We start from the raw sequence: 14,308 nt of genomic DNA, 5'->3' as shown, positions 1-14,308 counted from the left end.
AATTTATAAATTTATAAGGCATAGAGCGGCTTAAGAAAATCCCTAATAATGCCCGGCCTTCGAGGGCAGGGTATCGCATGGAGGTGACTGGATTTGCTTAGATTTGCGTAAGAATGACATCGTCTCCGTATACAGTCAACAAGAGCGTCACTGCGTTGGGGATCACCGTTGGTGGAGATCGCCACGGGGATCAAAGAAACGAGCCAGGTTTCTTCGCACCACTTCGCTCTCACGAATGCACAGGAGGTGGCGCCGATCACACCAATGCGAAGCTGCACAAACATGCACAAAGATGCGACAATGTCTCCGAGACACGAAGAAACGAACCACGTTTCTTTGCGCTACTTGGTTCTGCCGAAAGCACAGGAGGTGGTGCCGATCACACAAATGTGAAGCTGCACGAACACGCGTGCTGATTGCACAGATGCATAGCTGCACAAACACACACAAAGACGCAACATCTCTGAGACACACCGGCTCTCTGGACACCACGTGCATTATAGAAACCAAAACATAAAAAAAAAACTGATCCCCCATTAAGTGATTATGACAATAGTGCTGACTGAAAAAAAAAAAAAGTGCTGTTCCCTGGGGCCTTTAGTCGCCCAAGGAAGTGCGGGAATGGCATCCGAGACGTGGGGATCGCGTGCGTGTTCCAATCTTGAAAGCTACAGAGCGAGCGAAGCCAAGCCTGGCCACCCAGTGTAAAATCCAACATGGCGACCTTCAAAACAGGTAATGCGGCTCGGATCAAGCAATTTAGTCCAGAAAATCTTATTTCGGCACCCAAATTCATAAGAAAAATTGGTAGCGAAAATGCATGAGCTCTATGGGAACCCTGACGGTGCATTTATGAAGTCGGGAATATCCAGCAAGTCCGAATTTTTGGAGTCCGAAAAATCCGTCGGCTACTGTAGTCGCCACCAACATTGAGACATTTGTCGTAGCATGCAATCAGTTTGAAGAAGCCACTCTGGTAAAACTCGGTGCCCTGTGAGGCAAGCCCTGAGACATGACCTCTTGACCATACACGATCTGAAGGCATTCATGGGTGACGAACACACTGTCACATGTGCCCATTCATACGGATCACTACACGCACTTCAATTGGCGACCATGTTGTCAGCACACGTCTGTCTGCAATCGTGATTTGTACTCGAATAATCTTAGGCATGCCAGTCTGCTGCTACTCTTTCTTCTTCTGCGTTCTGCGCATGTGCCATTCCTCCTCCACTGATGCTTCTTCCATCGTTGAACCAGCAAGGGGTTTGGACTCTTTACGTGATTGTTTGTTTCACCTGGTGTACCATCTTCTCTTTAAAAAAAATGATGAAATTTACTTTTGAAACGTCCCTCATACTTGAAAGAAGCGCAAACTCTCATTCAACGAGGTACTGGTATTCAGGCACACAGCCTATGTTTTGGCACTTTCTCGAGGCTTTTTGTCTATTTTTCGCTTGTGTTCCACCTACTCTGTTAATATTGTTGCACCAGTTATGAATACTGCATCCTCTGTGAATCTTTCACTGGGTTTAAAAAGGTCTGTATTCCTGTAAAACGAAGGTAAAGTAGCAAGTTAATGGGCACTCAGCATCATCAGTTCATGCGCAGTCTACAGCTCCTTTTCTTTTTTTTTTTTAAACAATTAATGAGCTCAATTAGGCAAGCTAGGAGTCTGTCAGTGACAGCACATTTTAGTAAGATCATCAGGTTGCTTGAGACAAGATTATTGTTATTGCCCTTGCATTCTTACGCGCACGACAGCGATGTGACAAAGTTGCAATAATTTGACAAGCTAAAATAATTAGGTAGTTTTATGTCAGCTAATAGTGGCCACTGTCTTGCATCAGGCTAGCAACAGTACAATGAATAGTAAAAGGAAATTATAATACGGTGAAAGCTCGTTAATTCGAACTTCAATAATTCGAGTTTATGGATAATTCGAACTGTACGATTTGGTCCGGCCAAGCTCCACAGAAGTATATGTATAAAAAAATCCGTTAATTCGAACGCGAGAAGGTTCCCTCACGGATAATTCGAACTACGCTCGCCTGGCACACAGCCAGAGAAACGCGCCTACTGCCTACACACAAGGCTGTATTGCCTCCGAAACGCAGAGAACGGCGAGAGAAGGCAAAATCGGAAAAAAACCTGACCGACGCGGGGTCAGCCAGAAGGCAGCGGCGGCTGCCGCCTCTCCATTCTACGTAACCTCCGAGACTTCTTGCCCGTTGTAAATCTCGGAGGCTTTGCAAATCTTGTACAGCTGCTAATGTTGTGCGGAGATGGCACGGCAAGCGCCAAAACACAGCGAATCAAGTACCTCGCAGCTGCGCTTGCAATCAAGAACCAACGAATCAGGCCCTTCGCCACCTTCACATGTTCAGCGTCTTTGTCTCGGCAGTCTTCTTCGGTTGTGCACCTCTGTTTTCAGCTTAGGAGGTATCGGCCGTCGCGATTCATTGTGATGGTGTTAAGCCTCGGCTAACGTTCGTTTCGGTGGACATCAGTGGTGTGGTACAGTCGGAACCAGAGCTTCGACTTGAAGATGGCGTGTGCCCGCGGCACACACCATCACTTTCTGACACGGTAAATTTCTGACATGCCCTACTGCTTCCAAATCGCAGTGTACTGTTGCTCCCCTTCACTTTCGTTAGTTCGAACTTTCGTTAATTCGAACTGAAGCGGCTTCCCCTTGCGGTTCGAATTAACGAGCTTTTACTGTAGCTGCCTTTCAATTCAGTGTTATGACGTCGTCTGTCTACAGAGTATATAGGTTTTGTGTGATTTTGCAGTATAAAAAAAAAAGAACAGCTGCCATAGAAGTGTTTTTTCCCTGATAACAATCGGTAGGGACCCTTTAACAAATTTGTTGGGTCCCAAAAGTGTGTACTCTGCAATTGTATACGTTCATTATGTTAAATAAACTTTCAAACTTTCATTACTCATTACCGTGTCACACATGATTTTCATATAATACCCTATTTTAGCTTTCCTTTCGCAGCAGCGAATCAAAGTACAAAAGTGCATGATTTAATTTGCGACGCAAAGTTATTTCACCGTAGTGGCATCAGAACCGCATTTTAAAAGAAAATATCTAGTCGCGTAACCACTAAGCGAGAGTAATGCAATTATTGACAATATAATGCATATGATGCAGTATAATATGAATGCATGCATAGGACTCTTTCTTTCTACTGCTGAGTGATTTTCACACCATCTAGTACATGTTTCGTGGTACGTATCACATAGATTGTGGAGTGATGAACACATTTTGACAAGTCATTAAAACGCGGTATTTACGTCTGGCTGCTACCACTTCATTTATTTTTGCAACAAGGTAAAATGTTCTTTGTGATGTTCTCGAAAAACGAAGCGGTAATAAAATTGATGTGATTGTGGCGAGTGGAAAGTGTGACAATCACATCACTCGCTCGGCACAGTTATTGATTAATATTACTACAGCGTAAAGACGACAGCTCAACACTAAAGCCTTTTGTTCACTGTCCAACAGTGCGGATCAGCATTTATGACTGCACTACAGCTGTGGAAGAAGCAGCCTTTAAAGATATTCATGCTGTATACAAACATGTAATGCTTAGCAGACAATGCGCGATGCAAGCCACCCTATTCGTGGTCCAGCTGATGCAGCGACTCTGCTCTATCTCGCGCTCAATACGGTATTTGCTATGACATTATTAGGCATTAATTATGATTTGCTTCGACTTCGCTTTGAACCAGAAAATTTATGCTCACACAAGCCTACACATTTACCCTCTGATCACAACTGTAAGGTGATATAAGCCAACAATGACAGGCCACATATATACAGTAGAACCTCGTTGATACAATGCCATTTTGCACAATTTTCCTGTGCCAATGTTTATGATTGAGAACAAAAAAAAAGGACTGAATACAGTTACTTTTCTTTTTTGCCGGTTGATGTGCTTCCGGAAGACACAATCTTTCAGCACAAAAGTTAAACACATCGTCAAATTGCAATTATACGATACCTTTTCTGGTCACTAGATCCCGTGCAAACAAGAAAAGGCACAAGGCGAACACGATTGATAACAGTTGTCACTCGCAGCAGCAGCTTTCTCGCAGTACTTGCCTGCCCGAGTCACATGAAAATGCTGGCGCACACTTAGTTTCCTATTCCTGTACCAGCAAATCTTGCTGGTCATCGCACGCCGCATTCACAGCTATTGCCGCCAACCCTATTGCGTTAAGCATCTTCAACTATTTTTGTCACATCGCAAGTGGTGTTTTGCCATTGTTGCCATTGGAAGCATATGTATTGTACACATTTAAAAGAGGATAACCCAAAATACGCTACCGTTCCTTTTGGATTCAGTGTGAAGTGAGTGTCATGTTTCGCTCAGGTGGCATCATATTCTGGGTAAACCCACCAGCTCGATTTCGTTTCAAAAACCTTATGCAGTAGAAAAATGACAATGCACTTTTCTGGATACTCAGTCCTCACCAGCTGTACGTGCGTCGGTGTCTTGTGCCGCAATGATTTATGCCAAGTCAGCACGTCAGAACTTGCTGCCGAAGTGGCCCGTCCAAAGGAGCTGCTTAACAAGGCCGAATTAGAGGGCCACAAACGTTAGCTTTCCGAAGCCGCAAGGACGACAATGTGCATCTTGGGCTGCTCATGCCTCACCAGCTCAGTGCGTGTCAGTGTCTTGTGCCACAATGATTTACACAATGCTTTGCTTTACATTGGTGTCAACTACGGTTTAGTTTGGAAATTGCTTCGGTCACTGAAAAGCGTGTGTTTTCCCAGTTAATATATTTTTCGTGTATTTTTTTCTCTAACACATATGAATGAGGTTCTGCTGTAGTGGGAGCAAACAAAACGTAAGCACACACACATATATATTATTGCAGTGGCAAAAAAGAAAGGAAGAAATCTCGCGATCATTGTTTAAAAATCTCACTGACATTGAGCTCATCAAATATTGTTAATAAGTTGATTTATATTGGGCTTCAAGGCCTAACCGGTGACAATTCATGAGATCAAGCCCCGTGAACTGGTGTGCACCAAATTTGGCTCTGCCTGCTGATTTGTCAATGCCAGGCAAGTGCAGTAGAAGTGCATTTCCTCCATGTGCCTATGTTACTTTCACTGTAAGATGGTGCCCATAGTGGAAAGAATGTAACATTTTGCATTTATCGCTGTGTAGTGGGGCTGGTTTTCACCATCATGCACCTGTTTTTGTACAGAAGATGAGAAAGTTGTGAGCGTTCCTTCACTGTCTCGACATATTTCTTGTGCCCTCATGTCCCCTCAACTCTTCGCTCTAGCCTCAACCAGAAGACACTCGAGTTGAGCTGGCACAGCATTGTGTGGAGTGAGGCCGTGCCACTGCAGACATCACCCGAAGGTCTCTTGAATCAGGCTGTGCCATTGCCGCTGTTCCTGGGTCCCGAGCTGAGCCTGCCAGGGGTTGCAGGGCACCCGGTGGGGCGTTGCCAAGCAGCACTCAACCTGCTCGGAGCTCTCGATGTGCTGACGGCTGCCCAGGAAAAGGACCTCAGCGTGCGCGAAGATATCGAGCAGGCACGTCAGCAGAGCCTTGCCCGAGCATACACCCGTGAAGACTTCTCCATTGTCAACCGCTTTGAGAGTGAGTGCATCAACAAGAATCTTTGCAACCTCTGTTTGCTAAGCAGTGCAAAGCCCCTTTGCCTTCGGCGTAGCAGCGTTGGTTTGAAGAGTGCAAGATTTTTATCAGTTGCTGGAAGTTCTAGGATGTGCTACAGTGTAGAGGCATAAAGGACCTGCTATATTCCAGCTTATTAGTGCAGACGTACACAGTAAGATAGAGATGATGTGATCAACAGTGGTTGAGGATTACGCTGGAGCCAAAGTTTTGACAAGGGGACCGAGTACAGATGTACACAATAAGATGGAGATAAAATGATCAACTGTGGCTTAACAAAGAATTCCGCTGGAGCGAAGGTTTTGACAAGGGAACCGGGACAAAGATCTGTCCCCTTGTTGGAACATAGGCTTCACAGACACCACTTGTTTGACCACTCTTTATCACTGTACAGGGATGTGTATATTTCACTTAAAAACTTAGAAAAAAGATTTTGCATTAAAATTTCACAGGAAGGTAGCATTTTATGGTCTAGACTGTTAAATGTTACATTTGGCACAGTTACTTCCTTGGCTTTTAAGAAAAAAAAAAGATCCCAAGTTGTATTGGGAAGCTTGGCTGTTTTGAAGATGGCACTAGCATAAAATAAATGTCTTCATTCCGCAAATGGCCAGAAAAACTTGTCAAGGGGTTGCTGCATGTACGTGCCCTTGCATATGACTTGTTAAGTCTGTATTTTAACCATTTTCATGCATTTGATCTATGAATGTGCCAAATCTCCATCCCCTGGCAACTTTAAGTAAAGGTCAACCCTGCTTTCACAGCCAAATGCTTACAGGTGTCTTCGCAATAAGTAATTGTCCGGCATTTAGTTCCCTCGCTTTACAACACCTTCTTTAGCGCAGATATTGAGAGTGGAGTTGATGCCATTTTAAGCTTCTTGACGATTGAGGAAAAAGGAAAAAAAAAAATGAAAAGAACGGAAAACCAGAATCAATGCAATGTTGAAATCTAAATGAAGCGACGCTTGTTTGAGTAGGGGAGGTAGCTGTTGGAGTAGATGGTACAGGCAAGGCCTCGTCATCTGTAGCTGTTAGCTACCTGCGCCCAGGCTATACATGAACATAAGTTGTTTTTTTTAACCTTTATTATTATTATTTTTAATGTGACCAATCCACCATTTTTAATGGTGCAACCAACAGTTATCTTTTGTTTTGGAGGCATTAAAGAAAAAAACGGGAGATAGCATAGCAGCCCACCGTGGTGGTTGACGAATGTCGCCAAAATAAAGAAATGTACAGCTCGCCGCTGTCAAAGGGTGCGCCAAATTTGTCACTGGTTCTAATCCTGAATGAGCCAATAGGAGAGCTTCTTGTGTGCACATGGCAGCAGTAGCGAATTGCAACAACAGTTCTTGTCTCTTTTCACTGGCTTCTTTTGCTTTTAGTTTTGCATGGTGAAATATGTGTTGCGGCTGTCTGAAACTCTGATCTCCCTTCTTTATGACAGTACCAAGATGGCAGCATTGCGTCAACGGAAGGACGCATGATCTACATTGCAGTAGTGCACCTCCTGAAGTCCCATTTTCTACCCGATTTTTATTGACAGCACAATAGAAAACTCTGATTTTCTTAACTCCTATTCCATATTTCCAACTACTTCCCCATATAGTAAGGCAACAGCTGTGAATCGCGAGGAGGGGGGAAACAAAAGTATCAAAAGCTTTGACTGAATCGACTGCTGTAATTGCCGAATTCTCCCTTAAAGGGATGGGTGATCAACCAGAGCTGTGGGTGGTAAACCTAATTCTTACAAAACTGAGTATTGTCATCATGACTCTGATGCTCATGATGGCTCCCCCATTTTTATTTCCCCTGAAGTAAGCTATACCCATAGACGTGATCTTTGCAGTGATGCTGCTCTTTGCGAATCACTCTGGCTGGAAATTCAGCAGCTTTATTTCATACTTGATCGTAAAAACTTCATTCTAGCTAGCATATATCATTCGCCATCATCCTCTGTAGCCGAATTCATATCTGCTTATGAAACTGTTCTAAGCAGATGGGTTTTGAGAACAAAAATTTATTGATTGAAGGTCATATTAACATAAATATATTGGATACTCATGCGCGTATATGTTCTGCTTACGCAAATTGTTTTATGGGATGTGGTTTTGGGTGCTTGTATAATACCCACACCAGGTGTGGCTGTCATGACACCCTCACTCTTTTAGATCACGCTTTATCTAACTTCTCCTCGCTCATCTGGCTTAATTAACACAAATATCACAGACATCATTGCATCATTGCAAAGTGCATCATTTCTTGGCATCTACCTTGATTCCAATCTCGATTTCAGCTTGTGTGTTATTCATGCTAAGAAAAAAACTGCGTTTGGGATTCGTGCATTAATCAAGGCTTGGCTGTATTTTTCAACTAATGCACTTTTATCTTTTTACTTCTCTTTCATCCATAGTCACATAACATATGGAATAGTCGCCTGGGGAGGCGCATACCATTGTCACTCTCCATCTTTGCACCAAATCGAAAACCAGGCTTTCCGCATTATTACACACCGTACGCACCATACGAGCACTGTTCCATTGCTCTATGAATTTAGCATTTTATTCATATGTAAGTTGTTTCAGTACTGCATTACTACTTTATATATTAGGATTAAATGATGATGAACTGCCCTTTGAAATTATTAGCAAGGTTTTATTGCACAATACCAATAACATTTGTTTTGCATCCAACAGAAATTTATTAATGCCACTTGTGTGTAACAATTATGGCATGAAAACTCTGCCATTTCTAGCAATATCTCTTTGGAATCACCTACCACTGCACATAAAGTCACTAACATCGCTATTTTCATTTAAAAGAGATCTCAAGGCTTTTCTTCTTAAAGGGGTCCTGAACTGCCCCTTGGTCTTAGTGAAAAAACACAGTTCACGGATAGCGTGCACTGCTGTGAACACCTCAGTCAAGTTTTGCAGTCGTGCGCGGCGCGTGGAGCTCACAAGTGGAGTGTGAAATTGCTTTTTCCTCAAACATTCTCTTTTCAACAGAAGCCTGCTCCTCACTCTTTCCTGGACGCTGTATTTCGTAATATAGCAGATTCCTATATGCGGCTGCTATTGGCCAATAATTGACATCAATCAAGAAGGGTGTTTGGATCAGTGCACTTCTTCCCACTGTTACTGTGTATATTTATTGATACAGTTTTATAAACAGGCTGAAGTCAGTGAAAAGTGATTTTGAGCTTCGATAATAATTGTGTACTTCCGGAAGAAGCCTACTATCGTCTTCTCATGCTCAGCCCTGGCCACCAGCGTAGGAAATAAAGTTTGGCCACCCTGCTTATCGGTGTAGCCGTGAGGTCTTGTTAATTTCGACTAGTTTTGAGCACTCAACTAGCCTCAAACCACGTGAAATTTAATTTCAGACCACATGCACGCTTATCAGTGCACAGTCACTCCTGGCCGCTCCTTTTTAGATGCCTTGGCAGACTTCGCTTTGTATTGAGCTAATAACAGCACTTCAAAATGCACAATTTGGATGTGGCTACTATCCATTGGTCAAGCTAGTGCAGGACAAAGCCAGTCTGCACAACATAGCACAGCCAGACAGGAGTATATGAGTGCGAGCACGCACTCTGGTCCTGTCGTGCACAAAGCAAATGCTGTACATATGAACTGCAGTGCCATGTAGCTGTGGTCTGCTATGTAGTGTGGGTTCTGCAGCCGCCACGAAGTGTCGCAAAGAGTCTGTTGGCTGAGAGCACTGTGGCTTGCTGAGGACAACTGCGTTTGGCACGTTGTAGGCGCCAAAATCGGAAACAGTGGCGTCTATGTGAACATCTAAACTAAAATATGGACTGCGTGGCCACGGTGATGTTCAGTAGGTGGAGCATTGTGGGCACGCCCCACTCCTGTGTAGCCTTCACAGTGCAAGGCATTGAAGGAGTGGAAGCACTGCGAAGGACATGTTTGATTGCCCATAGCTCCGCTTCTGCTGGATGCATTGAAGTACTTTTTGTGGCAAAGTATCCCTGAAAGAGTGTAATTTAACTTCAAATACATTTCTCGACTACAATAAAAAGTAGTTCCAGTCCCCTTTAATGCATAAACTCAATTTGTGTTTTCTTGTGTACATTTCTGTACTTTTCCTGTTTTATATTCATGTATATTGTACAGATTTAATTTTAATCTTATTTTCACTTGTTTTATCCCATTTCTTCTTTCATAGTGTTGCTGCCTTATTCATGTAAATTTACCCCTTTAAGGCATTGATTTCGGCTAGTTGGCTTGTGATATTGGGAACCTCAACAGTATTAAAGAAGAGGGACAGACACAGAAACGACAACACACGTTTCTATGTCGATCCTTAACTTTTTAGGGCTATTGAGGCTCTCAGTATCACCCTTGTGACTTTGATTGTGGGTCCCTTTGCAGTCCTTGGACTGTTGTATCCTAGTCTGGAATACTTTTCTCTGTAAATTATATCCACTTTGTACCATTGATCATAAATAAATAAATGATGTGTGCTTCATGCACACACATGCACACACACTCACACTCATACGCACACAAACAAACAAACATGCAGTTGGCGGCATTTTTCCTGCTGCCCACCATCGGGAAGAATCCTTCTTGCAATGGTTATGTGCTGCACACACAGCCAACTGAGTGGCCACTGAACACAGACAGTATAGACATCAGTGAAAGCAAGAGAGAAAACGTCTTTCTTTTCTCTTTCTCATCTTTATGTCACTGCCTTGCTGTGATCCGACACATCCTTTGTACTCTCTCTCTCAGTGTACATAACTAGCATTGCTTGTCTTTTACAGGCCATGGGGGAGGCTGGGGCTATTCAGGACATTCTGTGGAGGCCATTCGTGTTATGGCTGACACTGACATTCTGCTTGGAGGAGTGGGCCTTTTTGGTGGCCGTGGAGAGTACACTGCCCTTATCAGGGTGAGTTGCATGCAGTGACCTTTATTTAGTTTCTTAAATAAAAATTTTACTAGAGCACCTGCTTGCTGCTCACATCATACGTACATGACTGGCATGAACTGTGAGCTCTGTGGAATGAGCTCTGTGGAAATTCGCAAGGTGGAGCAAGATTCATGAAAGGGAAATTGTCATCAGTGCTACTGTAGCATGCAGATACAAAGGAAATCCTCAGAAAGAAAGCTTTGTAGTTGAAAAAAATGTTGACCTGGTCTGGGAATCAAATCCGGGACCAGTGCCTTTCTGGGGCGGTCACTTTCCCAGCTGAGCTAACCAGGAGGCTAACCAGGAATTAATCGACAACTTAAAGCTCAAGAACAGGGAATATACTGAAATATGGCATGTTGTTCGGCTAGTCATAGATTCAGCAAAATTTTAAACTGCTTAAGGAAGATATATAATGTGAACAAAAAGCTGTGTATCTGTCTATGTTTCTGTTCAAGCCCTACTTCCTCACACAGTTTAAAATTTAGCTGAACAGTGAATGTGGCAGACGACTTCTGTGCAAATCAGCAAGGTGAAGGAAGTTTCACTAAAGAGAAAAATTAGTCACCCACCCAACACATTTCAGGCGAATGACCCCTTTTTCCCTTCACTTGTTTGCATCACACTTGTACAGTTGACCAATTTTTTAACACTACTGCACGAGCGTTGACTAGTCAGCACCTTCTAACGGCATGAAGTAGTGAGATCAGCAAGAACATGTGGATTTTTTGCTGATCTCTCTTGCTCTTGCTCATTTCATTGTTTTATGCCATTAGAAGGCATTCGCTGGCCAGCCACTTGATGCTCGCATGGTACTGTTAAAGAATCGGTCAACTATACACTCAACCTAACTTAATTTGATCTTGATGGGCAGATGAAGTTGAACAAATTATCTGGGGGATCATTGGTTCCCAAATACATTGCTTTTTAATTTGGCAGTACACTCGAACCTTGTTATAATGAAACGGGATATAACAAAATAGCCCGCAGGGTCGTCTGCGTGAGCAGGCGTTTCGTGTGTTGCGACACCATGTACCCGAGCACATGAGGGTTGGACCTGCCCACGTGTAGCCGTGCGCGGCTTAGCCGTGTCTGGGCAAAGGGTGATCCTGGGGGTTGAGCCGATGCCAGGTATTCAGACCTTTAAGGCCCTGACGGTGGCAACACACTTCTTTGGCCTCTGCTTCACGTAGACGGCACCCCCGGACTGACCCACCGGGGGAAATCGGCAGTCGCCTCTTCCTGTCTCTCTCTCCTCGAATCTTTGTCTTTCTCTCTCACTTTCTGGCCTTTCCTGTCTTCTTCTCTCTTCTATTCCTTTCTCCTTGGCGGCAAGTGTTAACCTTGTGTGGCTAGTCTACCTTGGGTACACCATATTTGGTTATAGTGACGGCATACGACTGGCGTCGTGCAGACTTGTATGCAAGCTCTGCCGCGTCCCCTGGTTGGGCTCTGTGGTGGGCGGTCAGCGCTGTTGCCGAATTTTTATACATTTTCATGGAAACTTCTTTCCCCGCACTTCCTGATCGCCCTTAGAAACGAGGGCGCACCAAAGATGTCTAACTTTTTTGGCAGTTGTTCAGAGAACTTTCCCCACTTTCATATCATCCACTCTGATAAACCTGAGAAGACAATGAGAATGATCTCATCAAACTTGTATCTTTTGGGGGTGTTCCAGTCACAGTGACTCCATACCGTACCATGAATACTACCAGTGGCATTGTATCCGATGCTGATCTGCTAGAATTGTCTGAAGCCGAACTTCTTGAGGGTTGGAATGATCATAATGTGATCAATGTCTGAAGAATTAAAATAAGGCGTGATGGAAAAGAAATTGTTACCAAGCACCTAATACTTACATTTGGCTTTATTAGCATTATTAATTAAGCTTTATTAATTTAAGCATGGAATCCTTCTAGTGGCATTAATCAAATCTCTGTCAGTCTCTTGGAAAGTCCTTTGCAAGTTTTTATGGAGTGTTGCTAATCTCACAGTTATCGCAGTCCTCTCAGTGATGCCTTATCACCAGCCATTGAGTAAGGATTTGGAGAAAACTGTGCCTCTGTCAGTCAAGCTGAAGATCGAACCGTTGAATTTAACCAATTATCCAACAATACAGCGAAGGAAAAACAAGTCTTATCCACTGATTGAGCCAGTGATCAAATGTGGCTTTTTCGCTTATCAGACCTGTGCCCTGCTCTCTAATCCTTGAGCTCATCAGCGCTTCCATGAATACTTTGTTTAGCGCAAAACAACAGACACAAGAAAGACGACCAGGATAAGGCGCTACTCTCAACTGACATCATTTTATTGCATCACTCCTTTATAGACCGCTCAAACCAGAGGAACATGCGCAGTGAGCACCATGCAGTGGAGCCACCACCGCAGTACAGCGCTGAATTTGGTTTTTTGGATTCTGTCGCATGAGTGCGCTCTTGGGATCGGATGTTGGTGGCTCCACCGCATGGTGCTCACTGCGCATGTTCCTCTGGTTTGAGCGGTCTATAAAGGAGTGACGCAATAAAATGATGTCAGTTGAGAGTAACGCCTTGTCCTGGTCGTCTTTCTTGTGTCTGTCGTTTTGCGCTGAACAAAGTATTCATGGATTCACACCAACTAGCCTGCCAACGCATTGTGCTCATCAGCGCTTGTGTGCCCTCTGAAGGCTTACTGCTTCTTGCAAAGCTTGTAGTACATATCTAAGGTTTAATACTGATGATGGAGAGGAAATGCAGGGTTGATGAGGACCAGAGAATAAAGAGGAAGAAGTAGGTATGTTCTATATGAAACAAAGGTGACAGCAATGGTTTAGTATTATTGTTGTATGTCGACAACTTAATGTAAAAATTTTTTTACTTATGTCTGGACATCTGGCAAAACATGTTTCTGCCATATCGTCGAGACTTGGTGTAGCATGTGCTACATTTTTCAGTAGCTTGCACTAATGTGTTCATAGAGTGCCGCTCTAGAGATCTAGGGATCTCACTTTTGATTCTTGGTTCAATCAGTATTGGAGAGCTTTCTGCCTTTGTTTTCTTTTGTTATCTTATCACCAGTGGTGAAATTATTTTGTAAGATATTGTGAGATCAGGCAGGACCTGTCAAGACGTTGTGAAGACCTGACAGTACCTTGTAAATTGGCAAAAGGCTAAATGGTACTTGCGGAATCTCAAGTACTTAATGAAACAAAGGAAATGACAACACAGTAGTGCAAATACACAAAGAGCATTTATTGCTTTTTTTAAAAGAGGATGCCAGCTAGCTGAAGTACAAGGAATAATTCCTCGATGGAACGTGTTAAGGAATCCATTAAGTTTGACTCACCACACAAGGAGTATACCATGCAAATAATGTTTGCCCATGTCTGACTCCCTTGCCTAAGTCTTTCGTAGGTGTGATTCAGTGAATGGAAATGTGTCCAAGCACTCGTGTTCAGCCAAATTGGTGGTGCTCTGTCCTGCGGAGGGCACCAACGACTGTGCGGAACCACGTAGGATGCCGTTACATAGCGTAAGAGGAGGAAGCAGGTTCCCCTTGCACCCATGTATCTACGACATCAGGTGGCGCCAGCATAGGAATGCTCATGCCATCTTTTATTGTACTGCATAACTACAACACCGACTCCCTCTGCCGCATGTGTGCTATGCAGGAAAGCCGGATGCCACGAGACTAAAGCTACGTGGGGAAAACATCAGG

The 14,308-nt window shown here is 43.7% G+C and overlaps 1 protein-coding gene across 1 annotated transcript in view; it reads left to right on the top strand.

Moving 5' to 3' along the window:
• The window catches only part of hiw (MYC binding protein highwire), a 287,002-nt gene that overhangs the window by 92,636 nt on the left and 180,058 nt on the right, over positions 1–14,308 (top strand). The window contains exons 24-25 of the mRNA XM_065451052.2: positions 5,314–5,636; positions 10,464–10,591. Coding sequence (XP_065307124.2) covers positions 5,314–5,636; positions 10,464–10,591 — 451 coding nt within the window. The remainder of the gene's footprint in view (positions 1–5,313; positions 5,637–10,463; positions 10,592–14,308) is intronic.

Source organism: Dermacentor albipictus, chromosome 3 (assembly GCF_038994185.2).
Source record: "Dermacentor albipictus isolate Rhodes 1998 colony chromosome 3, USDA_Dalb.pri_finalv2, whole genome shotgun sequence".
Classification (NCBI taxonomy): Eukaryota; Metazoa; Arthropoda; class Arachnida; order Ixodida; family Ixodidae; genus Dermacentor; species Dermacentor albipictus.
The sequence above is the reverse complement of the archived record's forward strand: the minus strand, read 5'-3'. Positions and strand labels throughout refer to the sequence as shown.